Source organism: Scophthalmus maximus, chromosome 19 (assembly GCF_022379125.1).
Source record: "Scophthalmus maximus strain ysfricsl-2021 chromosome 19, ASM2237912v1, whole genome shotgun sequence".
NCBI lineage: Eukaryota > Metazoa > Chordata > Actinopteri > Pleuronectiformes > Scophthalmidae > Scophthalmus > Scophthalmus maximus.
In genome coordinates, this window is record NC_061533.1 from 2,867,230 (window position 1) to 2,887,037 (window position 19,808).

Genomic DNA, 19,808 nt, shown 5'->3' on the forward strand with positions numbered 1-19,808 from the left:
GGCCTTGTGAACCATTTCATCCGGTGTATCGGCCAGTTCCGCTGCACTGGGACTCGTGTCGGCTGATGTAGACCCGTTGTAGAGACGCGTCAACGTGGCGACGTCACTTCTCCTGCTTCTGATGTACCATGAGACCCGACGCCGCGCTCAGTCCCCGTCCTCGATCTCTTTGCGTAAGAGCGGCGCGCCGGGGGTTTGTGAAGACATATCAGGTGGTTCTTCTCTGGAATCTGTTGCTGTGGAGAAAAGAATAACCCGACGGCAGTTTTTCCAATTTATCCGACCACCACCGCCATCACCGTCTGGGCTCTCAAGGCCGACGGTGTCTGTCCGGCTCTGCCCCAACACGTGATCCTCGCAGAGCGAGGAGCGCCGCATGCTCACGGGCTGCGGCAACTGAGGCACACGTATTTACATTTGGCTTCCAGGTGTCGTGGGCAGCAGCAGTGGTGGGTTGGAGGAGGAGGGAGGAGGGGGACGACCACATGTCGGGTCCCCGCAAAAGCAAAAAAAAAAAAACCCCTATAAGCACCACGGAGCTGTTGGTTCAGCGTGGCCGCTGGCTGGGTGGCAGCTGAGGGTAAACAAACCAAATGCCACAGCTCGTGTGTGGAAAGCGGGGGCTGGGGGGTATTTGAGGGGTGGTTTCTATTACAGCCTGAATGGTCGTGCACGAGGAGCCATCTGCCTCCATGTGCAAAAAGAAGTCCGCTCCAGACTTCTGGATTCGAGAAGCAACGCGCCTCTGTTAAAAGGTCACCGGTTCATTTTTTTCCTTCAAACTCTGATCTATTTTTCCCGGCCGATCTCGTGCTCATCTCGAAGGGGTCTGGGACTTTTGTCCAAGCCTGAGGGGGGAAGCAGAGGTTCACACTAACGACGACGTGGGCTGCGACATGTGGAAGTTGCGGAGGGGGTAATTTGAAGAGGAACCAGCCCTCCCCAGGGGTGACCAGCACATGAAGAGCCTTGAAGTGACCTTCAGGCTCCCGGAGCGGTCGATGACGCGCGTTCTCGGGGTCATTTTTGTCTCGTTTGGGCGGAGACGCTTCCTCAAAGAGAGAGAGAGAGAGAGAATGACGGGTGACCAAAACACAAGCTACCAAACAACCTGGTGAGGCTGTTCCCGCCCGAACAGCCTGAACACACGGGGCGGGGGGGGGGGGGGGGGGGGAACCATTCCCACGGTCCAATCAGCAACTTCAACATTTAGGTACTTTCCTTTTTTAGTTTTTCCTGAGAAAGATCCAAAATCTCGTCCCAGCCACTGACACACACACACACACACACACACACACACACACACACACACACACACACACACACACACACACACACACACACACACACACACACACACACACACACACACACACACACACACACGAGAGAGTCGAAAGCACAAGGATTTTCGTGACGTAATAAATGAATAACAGCGATGCGGTTGAGGAGCCACAGGGAGGAGGAACCGCATTACAGACGGAGAGAGAGAAAGTTGAAAATGTGTCTTGTGTTTTATTAGGACCAGAGAATGTGATTCTGGCACGGAGGCGCTTTAAAGGAGCTGTAGTAAATCAATACCACCACCTCCACCCTCCTCCACCCTCCTCCTCCTCCTCCTCCGCTGCGTAAACACCGAGAGGCATGAGGAATCTCACTCATCCGTGGCCCCAGGAAATGAGGGTGAGAGATGGGCCGAGTGGCTGCGCAGGAGTGGGGGAGGGGGGGGGGGGCTGCATGCCGGTGTGCCGTGTGAAGCTGGTGCGTGGTCGGGAGAAGTGAACGTACGCCGAGAGTAGAGGCTGAGTGGAAGTGCGCCTTGTCCCAAAAAGGGGCGTAACCCCCCTTTAAAAAACACAACCTCTTGCCACCTGTTAACCAGCGAAATCATACATCACAACTTTACAGCAGAGCCAGAAGAGAGGAGGAGGCTCACACCACAGATACATCACTGTCCCCCTTGAACCTTTCCAACCCCGCCGCCCCGCCTGTACGTCATCCCAACTCCAAGTGGAGGTTGTCAAAGGGCAGGTAAGGATGTTTTGGGGTAAAGATGAAAGTGATGGAACAACACGAGGTCCGGGCTGAGTTTCTTGATACAGGAAATTTCCGAAGCGTATTATTACACAATGTGAGTTTTAAAGGAAGCAAATGACTTATTTCAAACCCTCCTCTTTCTCGCTATTTCAAGAACAGCTATGGGTTGAAGCACAAATGATAAGAGCTATTGTTACACTTCTCTCCAAAGCCTCTGACGACTGGAAAAAAACCCAAACATGGACCCTCTCCAAATCGACTCATCTCAGCACCACAGGGAGCGACGCGGTAAAAAAACATCCAACAACAACATCAGCGCCGACACGATCGTGACCCAGCTGCTGCACCGGGCGGCAAAAATCACAGCTTCCATGACGGCACCAGATCAGCTGGTGTCATCAGTCCTGTAGGCTGCACAAATTCAACGACCCACTTTGCAGTCATTTATATGTGTGATGTTGACACTGGTTGGAAAGGAGACAGTTGGACGTGATGACGAAACGGTTGTGGTGTTGCCACACTTTAGGCCCAAAATAAATGTCCTGAAAAAAGAAACTGTGGCCATATTTAATTCCAACACAACCCAGAAGACTGGTGAGATGTGACATAGTTGCAGTCTGAGGAGTCGATGTCTCTAATCTATCGGACGCTCGGTCGCCTTGTGACCTGCAAATCAATACATCAGTGGTAGATTCAAAGCTGCAGCCTGGACCACAGCTCTGCAGTCTGCACACCGTCTTTAATTCAGCGTCTGCTGCACCAAGTATCAGACTGGTGTCACCACACCAAGACCCCCCTACACTTCATACTTTCACCCCCCCAAAGCCTGGACGTGTCTACATTTGTTCAGACAACACCAACCGCCTCACTGCACCAGAGTACAGTAACAATAACTCAGGCAAGTATCACCAGAGGAGGAGGAGGAGGAGGAGGAGGAAGAGGCAGCCTCCACCAAATCACCAATAAACGGATTTACCTTGTCAGCACATAAAGGAAGAAGAAACCCCGGAGCACGTCCTGTAATACAGAGTCAGAGTCATTCAGGAGGGATGTGGGATTAACTTCACTGATCCCTCACTGTCTTGTAGGGAAGAGGAGGAGGAGGAGGAGGGTGAAGGAGAGGGGGAATCCTCTTATCCAGAGGGAGTCGAGGTAAAAATAGTCCAATGCCACTGGCACTGGTTTAAAAAAAAGAAAAAAATCCCATTAATTGGGGAACATTGTTGGGGGGGGGGGGGGGTCAGAACACAAACACCCAGTGAGGCAGAGACAACGAGGGGCAAAGATTATTTGCTCTGAACGTTGATGGATAAAGTCAATAAAAGGCGCAATCAACACAATATTAATATTTGTCACATTCAGACGCACGCGGGCTATAAAAGAAAAGTGCGCTCTTCTCCCCCATCAGCAGCTCCTGCACCAAACAACCTGTCATTCACTGAAAGAATAAAATCACATATGTATATATATATATATATATATATATATATATATAATTTATATATGAATCCGCACATCTCACCTGCACGAGCAGCAATCCAGGTGCAAAAAAATGAATACAAAAATCCCCCTAGAGCGCTTCTCTTATTCTTTTTTTCTTCCTCCAAATAATAATAAATGTGAAAAGACCAGACTTTCTCCTTCCTCGCTCGAGGACCAGAGGCAGCGGCGCGTCTCTCCCACCGGCTCCTCCTCCGCCGGAGGGGACCAAGTGGAAATTGGAAATAAAAAAAAAACGCGTACTCCCGGTTCTTCCAGCAGCAGCAGAAGAAGAAGAAGAAGGAGGAGGAGGAGGAGAAGAAGGAGAGATGGAGAGATGGAGAGATGGAGAGGAGGACCTGCGCGAGAGGGTCGAGAGCTCCGGCCGCGTCGCCGCCTGTCAGCCGAGTGAGGAGCTGGAGTCGAGACTCAAGACTCGGGAGGAGAGGAGGCAGCCAATCAGAGGAGAGCACCGCCCTCCCCGCCTCTCCTCCGCCTCCCGCCTCCCGCCTCATCCCCTTCTCTCGTTCTCCATTTCATTTCTCTTTCTCTTTCTCGGTCCACTCACTCCTTCTCCCACATTGACGCGGGGGAAGTCCCTCTTTTAGTGTTTTCTTTTCTTTTCCCCTCACATCGATATCACTTCTCCTTCTCGCTTTCATTTTATTTCCACAGCGGTTTCAGATGAAATGCCAACTTCACAAAAGAGGAATGCGATTAATGATGTGATGATTGTGACGTCTGGTTGTCAAGTTGACGGGTTGAAAGTGTAACTCAATAACGCGTTTAGAAATCTTATGAATATGGATATGATAACAGAATCTGCTTTACTGTCTTTCCCATAATATACACTCGGCAACTGTGGGGAAAACCCCCCCAGATCAGTCATGTTTAGAAGGAGAGTTTTTTGTCACACCCCCCCCCCCCCCCCAATAATCAATAACATTTACCAAACAAGTATATCGTCAATAAACCCTTTTCACACCAATGACTTTTCTCTGATTTCTCTCTGTGAAAAAAGCGCCGCGAGGTCAATTTGCCGGCGAAAGAATCACATCTGACCAACGCGAGAATATTCAACACGGTGGAATCATCCGATCACAAAGTTTCTGTATTATATGAAAAACATGACGGAATTTGTAAAGACAACGAGAAGACTAAAGGCCAACAAGAGAATTATGCTTTAAATTATTCTTTATTTTGACAATTCCTTAGCTAGCCAATGCTAGCTATGAAGTTAACGCCAATATAACGGCAGCGTTATCGTGTTTAGCCAATCATCACTCAAGGTGACAACATTTTTAAAATACATTAGATTTAATGTGAATAGTGAATTAAAAGAAAAAATTATATTTTGTGATTTTTTTATTAGCGTAAGAGTACAGCCATGCTAGCAGCTTTGTGAACACGCTAGCTTGCTCGAAATGACAATGCTAACATCCTGATGTTCAGCGGGTAAACGTTTGCCATCTTAGTTTAGCATGTTAGCGGGCTAACACTCGCTAATTAGAAGTAAACACAAAGTAACTAACACTTTGATCTGATGGCGACACTGCGATAATTCGTTTGTATGGCGATCCATCTGATAGTTCGACATTTAACGTAAAAAACACGCCCCCTGGTGGTGGAAGATGACTACACGTCTGTAGGCTAGAAACTTTCAAGGCGTTTCTTCTCGTAGTTGATTTAGTTTCGACCAAAGTGGACGACGGACTAGAGCGATGCTGCGAGCATCACTAAAACCTCTCATCTAGTTACGACAACACTGCAATAAAACGCTTATTAACATGACGTCACGTGTTGTGTCCTATACATTTAGTGTTGCGTGTTTTATAACAAAGAAATACGGAAGGAACAAATAAAGTCTGGGGTTACAATTTCAAACTCGCCCTTTAAATTATTCTCTCGATGTCTCTCTCTCTCTCTCCTCCTCTTGTAGCAAATCCAATTTTCATTCTCCTCCCCCCACCCTTTTTCTTCCTTGTACGTCTACATGTCCTCATTGTGATTTCAATTTATCGAAAGCCGCCGCGAACACCCATAGAAAGGGATTATAAACATGTCAGTGGAAACGCTACAACAATAAACACATCCCCGTTCATGTTCTTCAAAAACCGACAGCGACGTTCATTGTTTGTCTAAATAATTCATGGTAACAATGCGAAAGTCCAGAATTGTACAGAATCGTTGGATTTCTGTAAGAAAACAAAAATGCGTATACGGATTAAATATAATAATCATGCAAACCACAATCGTATAGAAATGACAACGGTATTAAATCCTTCTCTGGCAAACCTTAATCTAGGCTGCGTTGTAGAGGGTTGTTATGTGATTACTAATTTAGTCGTCTTCATGTATTTTACTTTTATTCAATCAGACAGGACAGTGAATAACAAATGCAGCGACAACCTGGGAAAGAGGAGAAATTTGTTTGCAAAATGCTGTAAATTATGTTTTATATCAACTGAAATTGTCAAATCTCAACACATATAACTAATTTAATTTGTTCAGATGTCACCTGGCTTTTCCTGTCGCTTATAAAAACAGGAAAACAGGCAAGATTGTTTTTCTCCGCTCCTTTAAAACACGATTCACACGATAAAGGAATATAATTTATGTAAAGAATATACATGCTTGATATCGTCTTGTTTGGCCGGAGATCCACTTGTGCTCTGCCCCGACTTCCTCCACACTTTCTGGAGCGGAGAGATAATGAGCCACAGTGAAATAATGGCAAATCACCCAAAATCTCGTCAGCGTCCAGAGGAATGACGTAATATGGGATTATCGGCGATTTGCGGCATATATATATATATATATATATATATATATGTGCAGTAATCCTGCTTATCTCTTTCTCTCTCGGTTATATGACTGCACATGAGTTCGACCACAAAGACCAGGACTATTACGTTGGAGGTCGCGGCACTGAAACACAACAAATGTCTGCAGACACTACGAAAGGATGACCGGTTCCCGGAAAAGTTCTCATTTAAAGCGGACATTTAAAATAAATCCTAAACTATTAGAGCTAATCAGGAACAGTATAATTTGTATGTTGGAAAAGCATCAACAGGTTATTCAACCACATATTCTTATCAATCTTCAGTTGGGTCTTTTTTTAAGTAAATTAAGTTCCCAAACAATTGACGACATTAAACGACGCAGAATTTGACTGAAGAGCACGTTACCGGCACGAAAAACACCCACATTGATTCTGGTCTACAATGGAGCTCTAATGGCAACAAAGAAAAAATATGTGTTTGAGGCTTTGGAAACATACGATACTTAGATTCAACGGCCTCTGGACACAACTACTGGACAGACACAAGCAACCAAAGCAACAAAATGTATGTGGGGTTTTTCCTCTTAGAGTAAATGTATTGTCCAGTTTGTTTCATCATCAGCAGCAGCGGCAGCGAAGAAGTCTGCAACGTCCCAATTTAGAACGATTTTCATAATTGGCCCCAAAATCCACTGTCCAATGCATATTGAGCGATATGTACTGCGATGAATTATTATATAAATAATAACCGCCATTTTGTTACGTTCTTAGAATTCTTTCTGTTAAGAAACTGTAAACCTCTGGTGATTACATTTAAATTTAATCTTTGCACTAGACTTGCATAGTCAGCTGTCGAAAGCAAACACTTACTTTTATTACAGCTGACTCAAGCACATATCTTTAGAAATCGTTTAAGAAATGTAGATAAGTTGCTGTGATTGGACCAATCTGTCTGAAGGGGATGAGGGAGGGAGGGGGTTGGTGGTGTTGAATAAACATGAGTTTGCCGACTGGTCTGGTCTCCAGGCTATAACACAATACCAGCCTGACCAGTGTGTTGATTACAATCTCGGTTTTAGCATTTCAAAACGTTAAAAAAGGGAAGTGGGGGGCTGCTGCCGCCGCCGCTGCTGCTGCTGCTGCTGCTGCTCCATTCCAGCTCGTTCACACTCGCCACCTCAGGGCGGCCGAGTGAAACATTTCCAGTTCGTCTATTCAGGTTAACGATCAGCGCGGAAGCAGCCGCGGCCTGGAGCCTTAATCTGAAACTGGATTCCAAAGGTGAGAGTGGGAGGAAATAGTCCGATCACAGAGAAACATGGATTCATTGACATGCTGCGCGACTTCAGGCATCAGCTGATTATGCTTATGGACCGGAGTGTGTGGACTGTGTTAAAGGTCTCTTATGCAACCAGGAAACATCCAGGCTGGTGTGTTGGGATTTGAAAAAAATTCCTGCAGGAGAATAAACAAAACATTGGAAGTTTATGTTTGTGTTAAAACAGCAGCATCAAGCACCGAACAATGAAGACGAGCATCGAGAATTTACATTAAGATTCCTCCGGCTCACGGACAAACATCCGGATCAATGATAAACAGACTCTGGAAGAGAACAAGCTTTACAAAAGAATCGCTTCTTTTTAATTTTCTTTAAAAGTGCATGAAACAATGTCACCATCATTTGGTTACATCAACCGACACCGAATGAATCTGCAATAAAATATTTTCCTTTTACGCCATAAGTGCAGTATTTGTGTTGAAAGTTTTTTGTGAGCATCAACTAACATCCCGTTGTCAGTGACGGTGCTTTCACACCGGACACAATGCGAATTTTACGTGCGGCTCGAGCGACTTTGGTTGCAAGCACACATTTGTGCTTATTTGCGTCATTCGTGTGAACATTTGCCCGTTCAATTCCTTCCACTGTCTGCGACAAACCGAATCTGGACAAAGACGCGCATTCACTTGTAAACATGAACTGTTGAAGGAAAAAAAGTCAGACAGGAATGACGATGGCAAAAGCCACACAAAGCGGTTGTGCTAACTAGCCTTCTTCACTCGGTCATAATACAAATAGCGACCCGGTCGCGATTCTCCATTCCTGATTCATTGACAGGCTGCTGACGACCGAGGATCTCAGCGCTCGTTGTCCATCGCATCAAAGCGTCACGCGAATATACTGAAGCGGGCGGCGTAAATTAGCGTGTGGGCGCTGCACTACTCGCACCATTCCCGTTGCCTGCGTCGGTGTCCAGCCGCATCTTTGCATTTACATGCTCAAAATTTGCTTCGCGTCCAGTGTGAACGCACCATTACACTCACACACTCTTCAAGTTTGATGGTCGATGCCCGAAACCAAGCTGACCTGAACGTGGTGGTTTGGATCATCAGTGCCGTCATTTGGTTCCACCAGATCTGCACCGTTCCACCTCTTTGGGTTAAAACTTTATAAAAAATTAAATCTTTAGCTTTTTGAGTGCCACCTATTTTCTCTCCTTGTCCGTGTTGTGACTCGGACCGGTCGGTCCCTCCAGTAAAGTCTGCCCGCCTCCGCCTTTACAGCCGTGTTCCCTGGCGAGGCCGGTGAGGAGCTCCAGGACCCGGATCTCGTGCTCCATGCGAGCCTTCTCCCTCCTCTCCTCCCGGTCGGCCGCCTCCCTCTGCCGACGCTCCTCCCTCTGCAGCCACTGGGACAGCAGCTCCTGGTGCCAGCGGGCCTGCTCCTGCCGCTGGCTCTCCAGCTGCGCCAGTAGGCCGCGGGTGTCCGACACCAGCCGCTGGAAGCTCCCCAGCAGGTGCTTGAGGACGGGCTCCGGGCGGGGGGACTCGAGGTGGTGGAGGAGGCCAGAGGTGGGCAGGGCGTTGTCGGGGCTCGGGTCTGGGGGTGCGGGGAGAGGTGAGGCGGCGGACTGGGGAAGAGGAGGAGATGGTGGAGGTGGGACAACGTGAGGGGAGGGAGAGCTGAGGCTGTTGTCCACTGGTGTACCTGTGACAAACAGTAAATGAGACTATTAATGGAGGGAAATAAATATTATGAATATTCCTTATTTTTGTTTTTAAGTACAACCGAAGTTCCCATCAATATTCACAGAACAAATGCTTGTGTTCCTCATTTAGACTCTACCCTGTAAAAAACGTGTGTAAGTAAAATGATCAATATAGTATCACTAGGAAAATATCTACTGGACAAAATTCTTATTATTATTTCAAATATGTTTCTATGTCGTTAAGAGGAATATTTTAAAAAGCTATTATGTTAAATATTTTGCTTTTGCTTTGTCATAAGCGACAAAGCAAAAATTATAAGAACATAGTGTGTGTTATTATTTAAGTAATAATAATCACAGTACGCACCACTCATTTCTCGATGGAAGCCTGATTCCAGATAAACTCTGGGACACGCCGGGAATCCCGCGTCCACGAACTCAAACTCGTCCGTTGAATCCTCTCTCTCCTCCAGCTTGACGTCGGAGTCGAGTTGCCACGGCGACCGGCCTCCTCTCCCCTCCGACGCGCTCAAAGGTCGTTGCCTTCCCGTTCTCCCCGAGGAACCAAAATGGTGACCACTGATCTCGTCGGTGTTAGAATTTAAATCTTCCGGGATGCTCCCCGTCCCGTCGAGGCCAAGCTCCGCCGTCTGTTCCAAAGGTGCAAAAAACGAGCCGCCGCCCACTCCGCCCGTCGACCTCCGACCCAACACGGCGTCCATCTCGGCAAAGTATTTGAAAGTGCACGGCTGCGCGCCGTTCACACTGCGGTGCAGTTGGGCCCGCACGTAGTTCGCCTTCAGAGTTTTGACGCGCAGCCGGCACTGGTGCGGACTGCGGCAGAAGCCCATCTCGCTCATGCGCGTCGAGAGGTGCTTGAAGACGTGGCGGTTGCGGAGGTTCTCCGCCAGGCTCTTCTGGACGCGCTCGTCGCTCCAGGCACACAGCAGCACCTGGGTCTCCTCCACCGTCCAGTTGACGGAGCGCTCGGCCTCTCGCTTCCCTGCACAAACAGAAACACGCTGAACAACGTCGGAGTCGACTCTGCTGGAAACAGGAAATAGTTCCGATATGTTTTCTTGATAAGCTAAAACTCAAGGTTCTGGAGATTTTTTGCTTTTCTCGCTCATGATTGACTCTGCTACTGTCGCACAACTGTTCTGAGCTCACGTACGAGAATCTCTTCAATCTGTCCCGTCATGCCATATGACATGAATGCGGCATAATTGCAGAATGGTGCCAGGTAGATCCTGCAACAGTTAATCGATTAGTGATCGACTACTAAATTAATCGCCAACTATTTTGATCATTGATTAATCGGTTCAAGTGAAAAAAAAGTGAGAATTCTCTGATTTCAGCTCCTTAAATGTGAATATGTCCTGGTTTCTTTGCTCCTCCATGACAGTAAACTGAATATCTTTGGTTTTGGGAAACTTGATCAACATTCTTCACCAGTTTATGACATTTTATGGACCGAACAACTAATCAATTAATCGATCATGAAAATAATCGTTAGTTGCAGCCCTAGATGTAAACTACATAGTCTGAAGTAAGGCTGCAACCAACGATTTTTTCATAATCGATTAATCTGTCGGATATTTTCTCGATGAATCGATTAGTTGTTTAGTTCATAAAATGGTTAAAAATGTTGATCGTGTTTCCCAAAACCCCGACATGATGTTTTGTTTTGTCCACACACCAAAGATATTCAGTTCACTGTATCAGGACATATTCACATGTAAAAAGCTGAAATCAGATCATTTTGACTTGTTTTTTCATTAAAACTACTAGAACCGATTAATCGATTACATATCGATTAATCAATCACTGTTGCAGCTCTAGTCTAAAGAATATAACTGAGGTTGGGGGGGGGGGGGGAATACAAGTAAACAGCTCAGTGAGTCACTGCAGGATTCTTCTACGAGGTTAGATTTGATGAGGAAATGTATGATACTGTCTGAGCTGAGGATCTGACCCCAGCAGCGACGCCCGGCAGCCTGAGAATCTACGAACTAAAGGGAAAGTTATCTGCAAATGCAGCTGCAGGTGAAGACCGACAGACTGACAGGTGCCGTACACCTGCAGACCTCACGATGCAATGGGATCTCTAAACGTGACAGCTGACTGCACAGTGAGATACATACATAGGCTTTATAATCTCCAGTAATAACAGGGCGTTGCACGTCTCGCAGCGTTGAAGATCCAACACTTACAGTAACGTCAGAACAACGCTGTGTATACGAGGGGTCGTGTCCTCGCGTGAACCCTGCATCGCGCTAACTAACGGAGAGAAGTTGAGGGTTAGCTTACATGCTAACTCTGACACCGACAGTGTGTGCAGCTGACGTGACAACACTCCGATTGGCCCCGGGTGATTTGGGCCAGTTACAATAACGAGCAACGGGTTGTTCGCCGGTTTTAAACCAGAGTGAACGCGAAGCTGAGAGGCTACTTCCGCTAACAACACTTCCCGCTAACGTTAGCGGCTAACAGCTAGCTGAGCCTAGCTAACACGAGTGTGTCGCTCCGACTCTCCGCTTCCGGGTGAACAGCAGCTGCTGCTCGCGGTCGCCTCTTACTTTTAGTCGTCGACACGGAGTTGGTCGAGTTGATCATCGCAGGATTCATTTCGAGCCTCGAGCTGCAGCGGATGTAAACAAATCCCAGGGCCGCGCACACGCACGCTTCTTCTCTTCCGGGTCGGGTGACGCAGCCGCTCGCAGCGCGTGACGTGTTTCCGCTCAGGCTCCCCAGTTTGACAGACATGTGGAAAATACTTTCTGCAGCCATTGATTTTTTTTTCAAAGACACATATTCGTTCTTAAAAATAAAAATAAGTGATATTAGAAGTATATTGAGAGAGTTTTTTGTGAGTTGATCTAATACAAAGGGATGAGGAAGTAGTTGGGCCATATTTGGGGGTGGAATCTGACATTTTGATACATATCAAGAATAAAGTTGTGATGTAATGAGAAAGTGGTCAAAATATTTCAAGAAACAAATAATCAGCCGTTGCCTCCAACAAAAGAGTCTGTTTTATGGAAGCGAATCTGTCTCACCGGACTTTGGTACTGCTGAATTTTTTTTTTATTGAAATGATGTAGCTGGATCTTTTGCATCTGAAATCAACACTTCAAAATTTCCATTACTGATTTTTCATTTTTGAAAGATTGAGTGTTAAAAATTGAATATAAAAAAATTTGTTTAAAAAAATTGAGTGTTAAAAAATTGAGTGTTAAAAAATTTCAGTGTAAAAAAATTGAGTGTTAAAAAATTTCAGTGTAAAAAAATTGAGTGTCCAAAAAAATCATCAAAAGTCTGACTTTATGATTGATATTGTACAACGACATTCTCAGATCGGGGCTTATTATTTACTACTAATTTATTCATTATCATTCTGTACGAGTGAGCTGAGGACTGGTTTGAGTAATAACAACAGAAGATTGAAGACGTATCAGTCAAAATACTGTACAAAGGGCATGTTTTATTACCTCTATAACTCTGGATGATAAACAAGGTGAACCACAGAATGAAAAGCTTCACATTCCTCAAGTGCAGGAATCTGCTCTGTCTGCTGGACGACGTGGGATCGTGCCGTGGAAAAGGTTCTTGAGCCTGTTTTGGTTTTGTTTCCTTTCCTTTGGCCCGAGGGCTCAAGTGTCACATCCCACTGTGACAACTGCTGTTTCATTCAAATGAATGAGGCGGCTGCATTTTTTTCATGCCGTGCTTTTGTCTTCACAAGTGCTTGTGATCACATCTCATTAGTATTTGGCGTATACCTTGGCCATTTACATGCATTGCATTAACATCCTCTTTGTACGATGCCACACTGAATGTGCTCTGAGTGATCTAGATCTCACCGCCTCCGCCACGTCCTCAGCACGCATTCACACCTGAGATTAGACTTGTCCACTTGTGACTGGATCAAGGACGCAAGGTGACGTCCAGGTATGAACCGGGCTGAAGTGTAGCGAGGGGAACTTTCGCACTAATATGTATCAAGTTGCGACAGACACTTTGAAAAAGGTGTCTTTCTTCCAAACGGTCACGGGGGGAATAAGTAGAGTAGAAGGAACAAAGTAAGTCTTTTAGCCATGTGATCACAAGACCTTCACATGTGGATTAAGTGCATACAGGGGCATTACAGCTGTACTGACGTGTCCACGGGTGATCAGATAAACTCAGGCTACATCCACACCAACACCTTTTCATTTTAAAAACCACTGGAATCACTGGTGCTACGTCAGAGAGACACGTTGGAAACGCTGCCGAGCTCTTTTCTTCAGTGTGGACGGACGGAAACGGACACGTTTCGCCTTGGCTTCCCGACTGGGTCTCCTCAGTGACGACTCCTCTCACGCTCAGTGGCCGTTCCACCTCGTCGTCGAGCCACGAAATCCGCCGTCTTACTTTTCCACCATTGCTGTTCCTTGTCCGCGGCAGTTAGTCTGCAACCCAGGCAACCGACTGCAGACAGACAAGGACCGGCGGACGTGCAGGGGTCGTGTGATATGTGTATTCAGGTGGGTTTAGTACGGACAGATAACTCCTGATACGGAGCTGAAACGCGGAGATCGTCTTCATCTTCTTGAACATATTAGTGTGGACGTAGCCCAAAGATGCGTTTTTACGGCCCCGGGAGACCGCGAACACATCTGAACTTTGGATAACAAGAGGGACGGGACGAGGAGGAAGCGGCTTCCTTCGAAGAGGCCGGTTGGGTGCTAATGGGTCGACTCGTCTCCGAGCGTCTGCTGAGGAACATTAAAGACCTCCGGGGTCCCGTCTTCCATTTCACCGGCTCCGCCTCCTCAGTCTTTCATCCACGCACACGCAGCAATTAGGGGCGGGCGGGGGTAAAGTGCTGTTAATGATTCAGTCTGCTCTCGTGCGGTCACATTTGCATTTTGATCTCCCGAGCCTCTGCTCTGACTTTAACAGTGAACGTCTCTATCGCCTCTCGTCAGAGCCCATTTTCTCCCATTGTGTCGCAGAGCATCATATGAAATGGATATACATTTCCATATGCTAGAAAAATTGGCTTTGTGCCATTCTCTCTCATTTGCCGTCTCACCAAGAATTAGACGAGAAGAGCCGAGCTTCCCCTCCGTGCGTTTCAACACACTGACATCTACAGTGTTTGGCTCGGCGTTAGATGAGCACGAAGACGAGGGGCGACAAAGATTGCTAAAGTCTCTGTTTTTCCGCCCGTCCAGACTGAAATGCAAGCGAGCCTGGCGCGGCCGGACCAACAGTCCAGTGCGTATTCGCCTGGCTGAGACGAAACCGGGACCCGCAGCGTTTGCGGAACTTCTCCACTTAAGCCGCTCGAACAACTCCAGCGCATCGTGTGAAGGCCAGGCGCAGCCGTAGCAGCACGTATGTGATTTGAAAAGCTAAAATGAAGCCAAAGATCAAACCAAGCGAAAAATCTCCCCAGTGTCATGAAATGAGGAAATGGAAATAAGAGTTGAAAGGACGAAGGCGATGGGGAAACAGGATTATTGGACTCGTGAAAGTCCACTTGTTCTAATGGAAGGCACAATAATTTCAATAACCCAAACTTCCCCACAAACCAGAAACTTTCAGCCACATGAGGTCCAGGTGCTTTTACTTTTGTTTTTTTATGCCTTCCAAGAAAGTCCGTGCTCGCCGGGGCGGGACTTTCCAGTGTGGCCCGGAGAGTATCAGGGTGGAATTAACACTGGTGTCGATATCAGGAGACCTGGGAGGGGAGTCGCTTTCGAACGGGTCTTGATATCAAAAGCGTCGTCACACATGGAATTTCACAACTTCTGTACAAAAAGAGCCAAATAGAAGAAGATGAAAGAAATGCAGCGTTTGTTTCACTTCTGTATCGGTCCAGGACTCTGTGATGCTCATCTTTAGTCCCCGGTGCTCCACGTAGATCAGGGGACTGCTTTTGGAACAGCGATGTCCAATAAGTTGGAGAAATATCCGCCTGGCAATTGTGATATTGAAACTGAAAAATCTCCGGACAACAAGCTGCGACGAACCCGACCAGGACACTTTGAGGCAAACGTTTGATTCTGTAGGTTCAATCCTGGGACAAGCTACAGGCCCTGGAGCCGCAGGGGCTGGCACAGAACTGACCTCCACACACACACACACACACACACACACACACAAACACACACTACAACGAGCCCCGCCACAGAATAGGTAATTACAGAGGAAGAAGAGAGGAGCCAAGACAGTCGACTGGACATTCATCTCTTCACTCACTCACACACACGTCGCTCCGGGCCGTTCCCCGCTGGCCTGCAGAGGAACGTCACACACACACACACACACACACACACACACACACACACACACACACACACACACACACACACACACACACACACACACACACAGATTTTCTAATTACATCACCAAAGGCTGTTATTATTCATGAATGCTCATTCAGAGGCAGCGATCACGCTGCACCGGGAATTCAATTTCTTGCATAATTTTTACAACTTAGGACCCTAAGCCGACCCCTTAGAAACCTACAAAGTGTGAGCAGGAGCAGGATGAAGGGAGGATTCCTGAGAGACACATCGATTTGTACAGGGAGAAAAAAAAAAGAACCCCGGTGGTGCTGCGAAGGTTGAGAACCTGAGATGTTTCTACTGGGACAAGCTCTAATTAGTAGTCTGTTGTCTCTTGGCTCGGGAGGAGGGACAATTTGCTTGAAAAAAGAGAGTCCCCGAAAACAAAGAGCCAGGCTCGACGATCTCACGACCACAGGGAATGACTAAGTGCAGAGTCTCCGCCTCTGGATCGTCTTCATTCCAGTCCTCAGAAGGGCCGAGACACGGGGGGTGGATCTGTTCCCCGTGTGATTTGCGGCGCAGGGAACCGGGTCGGCGGACGAGCGCTTGGCGTCAGCCGAGGCCGGAGGCGGCGGAGTCGCTGCTCCTTCTCTGCTGCTGCTGCGCAACCATCCCTGGAATCTGTGTCGGGGTTCTTGTGTTGTTTTGCTCCCGAAGAATCAAAGCGGTGTCAACCGGAGGCCCGAGCTGCAAGTTCTCCTGCAGAGTGACGACCAACTCATTCTTTTTCTCAGATGTTAAAATTATGGAAACGTTCCTGGATAAAAACACACTAAGACGTAATCACGTCAGCTGATTTTCGGACATGCATTGTCTGGAACTTTGCCTGACCGGCAGCGACTGTTACATTTTTCAATCTCCTGCTGCGTTCGTCAAACATGAAGAGGCAAACGCAGAGTTCATGTCTTCGACTCAATCCCCTTGACTAGCGCCATGTAAAAATAAAGCCAGGTCCTCAACTGTCTTCTGTGTCTCAAGTGATGTGAATGAGGTCATACGCGTAGACGACAGTATTTAGCTGGAAAGCACGATATCGCATCAGATGTCAAGCAAAAGTCAGAAGCCGAAAAAAAAAGATGTCCGCCAAGTTGGGCCTTGGTGCGAGCGCCACACTCCCGCTCTCTATGAATCTCTCAGGTGGACTCACTCTGGACATTTTCCAGAAATGTTACTGGTGGGAAAAGTTGAGGGAAAATTGTCTGCAGCAACATTGGCGTTCTCATATATCATATACAGCCAGTGAAGTCCAGTGCCTGTGTCCTTCCAGAACTTCCCCGGGCTCTCTGATCCTATTAATTAACTGACAAGCGGCGCATCCCCTGCGACCTCGCCCTAACACTAACCCTAACCCCCCGCGACCTCGCCCTAACACTAACCCTAACCCTAACCCTAACCCCCCCCCCAGGAGAACCTGTACTCGGGTCAGTCCATGGCGACGGAGGCACATGTCTGTGTTTGGCGTTATTGAATTGATCGCCGTGCACAAACTGTTGTTCCGCCTGTCGCTGCGGCCGCACGGCACAGTGCGACTCGGCAGCTGGGGCGGGACACGGGACATGGGACACGGGACACGGGACACGGGACACGGGACACAGGACACGGGACACGGGACCCGCGCGATTCCAGAGCACATGGAGGAACCGCGGCAGTTTTTTTCGTTTGTCAGCTCCAAAAGCGAGCTGTTGTGATGTGTGTGAGCGTGGTTTTTCAAAAGCCTCGCCCCCCCCCCCCCGCCTCTCACATGAATCACAGAACTCCTGGGCCCGGGCCCGTTCCCCCGGACGCTCCCTCTAATTTTTCTTTTTTTTAATAGCAAGCACAAATTTGCAGAGGCCACTTTGACCGACCGTGAACTCATGGCAGAGCATCTGCGCCTTTGCAAAATCATTTTCCCCCCGCCGGCACCAGATGCCTGGAAAAGAACAAAACACCGCGTCCGCCGTCATGTCTTCAGCAGCACCGGATCAGATTCGAGATGAAGTGCGAGGGGAAGTGTGCGGCGAGGGAGGCAGCATGTGAATTTTTGAATATCCAGCCCCACTACTACCACAGAGGTCGCAGACGTCCGAGAGCGTCTCTCCGAAGCTAAAAACGGCCTCGCACTTCCTCTAACGCCTCGATCGAGTCGCGCGCGTGACGCCACAGGCACTTCCACCTTGAGTTCCTCGCTCCTTCGCCTCCCACCGGGGCCGCGACGTCAAACAGGAAGCGAGGAGCTAAAAGGGGAACAAAGGGTTCAAAAGGGCTCGTCGACAGAGATGGTCGCATTCCCCCGCTGGTTGTGTTTTTATTGCCAGACGAGATTGGGACTACTAACTACGGAAGTCGGTGACGTCACAGGGTCGGATCAGGAGGACACGATGTCGCGCGGATGAGGCCGTCTGACGGGACGGGACCAGAAAACGGCCGGATGAAAGACTCCCTTGTCGAGGTCTGCGGCTGACGGGGCACAACCGCTGCGGTTAATGATGTTTGAAGTGTCCTGAATCGAGAACACTGCGAGCTGCATATTTTGTAGCGGACGCTCAGTCAGATTCCGCGAGATAGAGTCCGCGTCGGTGCCGACGTGTAAATTAGGTTAAAAGCATGAGAAGAACAGCGAGTGCGTTCGCTCAACTCTTTCCCCCGAAGTTTGTGCAGAGGCTGACACGAGGAGACTGTTTTCACAGCGATCAGCTGACGGGCGAGAAAAACAAGTCTGTGCCGAAGGGGATGAACATCGCCACGTATCTGAAGTGTAACACGCACAACGAAGTGCACGGGGCATGACCTCCGACCTGGGTTCAGATCTGGACTAACATCCAACCACGGGTGGACGGCTCTACGTACAGGTGTAACCCCGTTTGAGATCTGCGTTCATACGGCTGTTTTCAGACATGAATATCAAATATCAGGAACGTGTCCGGACTCCCTGTGCATGTCCGAAAGCAGCGTACGTCTGATTTGTTGCGGGTCGGATCGAGTGGGAAGACTCCAGTGCATAATACACAGAGGACAGACGTTCAAAAGATCATCTTGTGTCCGGTAATAATGCAAACATTTGCATATTCACAGATATTTTGAACAAGGTGACGATATCTCGGCTACATCTATGTGACAAGTCATTTCACAGTTTCATTGGAAATGATAAATAAAACCATTAGAATAAAAACGAACACTTGGTAACCACCGGCGTGGCCTAGAGAACATACAGATAACATGCAGTAGAATGATATAAAGGACCATTCTGCATTATGACTGCCATGACTTTTTAAACCATACGTGAAAATACAGTCAGTACGTTTTTCTGTCTGTTAGCGTTTGTGGCTCGAACGACAGCTTTTGTCCAGTTGTGCAAAATGTTCCTGAGCAAGAACAAAAGGTCTAGATTCCAGCGTCGGGGACCCCCTCCTCGTCCGCCTCCCCCCTCCTCCTCTGGATTGGATTCCAGGGGCGCGTCCTCAAGGAATGCGTCCTCCCAGGTCACCAGGGCGACACCCCCCCCCCCCACGAGGAATGCCCGGCGTTTCACTGCTCAGACTGTTTTCACAGCGCAGACAAGTGTCCACGCTCCCTCTGGTAAAATGATCCCGACCACACAAGAGGAGCCCCCCCGTCCCCCCCGTCCCCCCACCAGACTACCGTCAATCAACACCCAATGCTCGGAGCACAGCTGATCGAAACCACGTGGAGGAGCTGCTGGTTCCAATTGAATCAAGAATGTGCTCGTATAACGGCACGAACAGAGAGAGAGAGAAACTGGGCCACGGCGTCTGTGGGGAGTGGGATTCCTCCATGGCTCTGAGAGCAGAAGAAGTGCGGTGCGGATCAAAGACCCGGAGACGAGGGCAGGAGGTAGCTGAAGGCCAAGGAATAACACCACGCACGGAGTGAAGCCAGAGAAACCTCTGAACTCTCCCTTTGAAAATCGCGAACCATCGACGAAAAGTACTCAGTGACATTTATCTTCCGCTCGGAGGCAGTTTCACTTCTGGGAACATCCGCAATTTTAGTTCTACATGTTTTATAATATAACTCGCCTCTGCTTCCCCTGCAGAGCGTGTTAGAAGATAGAAGGCGACAGGGCTGCCGACGCCCACGTACTGACGCGACCATCTCACAATCTCATCCTTTCGTTTTTTTTAAACTTTTCATCTTTGGCCTCCCACGATTCCTAAGCGAAGGAACAAAAAGTCC

General features: G+C 48.1%; 2 protein-coding genes across 6 annotated transcripts in view; both read right to left on the minus strand.

The window, feature by feature from the left end:
* Positions 1-19,808, minus strand: part of rasgef1ba (RasGEF domain family, member 1Ba) — a 70,591-nt gene that overhangs the window by 17,263 nt on the left and 33,520 nt on the right. Inside the window, exon 1 of one of the 4 annotated variants that reach the window (XM_047329127.1) lies at positions 8,667-8,801. The exons of 1 other annotated variant lie outside the window; for it this stretch is intronic. The gene's annotated coding sequence lies outside the window, so the exon portion shown is untranslated. Of the gene's footprint in view, positions 1-3,013; positions 3,142-3,559; positions 3,941-8,666; positions 8,802-19,808 lie in introns of those variants that run through there. 2 more of the 4 variants (XM_035639671.2, XM_035639673.2) reach the window with 2 other exon arrangements.
* Positions 7,917-11,995, minus strand: LOC124849715. 2 transcript variants are annotated; one of them, XM_047329128.1, is made up of 3 exons: positions 11,868-11,995; positions 9,656-10,291; positions 7,917-9,287 (listed from the first exon to the last, which is right to left on the minus strand). In XM_047329128.1, exons 1-3 carry the CDS (start codon positions 11,914-11,916, stop codon positions 8,785-8,787), a joined length of 1,188 nt encoding a protein of 395 aa, XP_047185084.1. In that variant the 5' UTR covers positions 11,917-11,995; the 3' UTR covers positions 7,917-8,784. The 2 variants fall into 2 exon arrangements, with proteins under 2 accessions (XP_047185084.1, XP_047185085.1); XM_047329129.1 differs by lacking the exon at positions 11,868-11,995 and adding an exon at positions 11,433-11,810.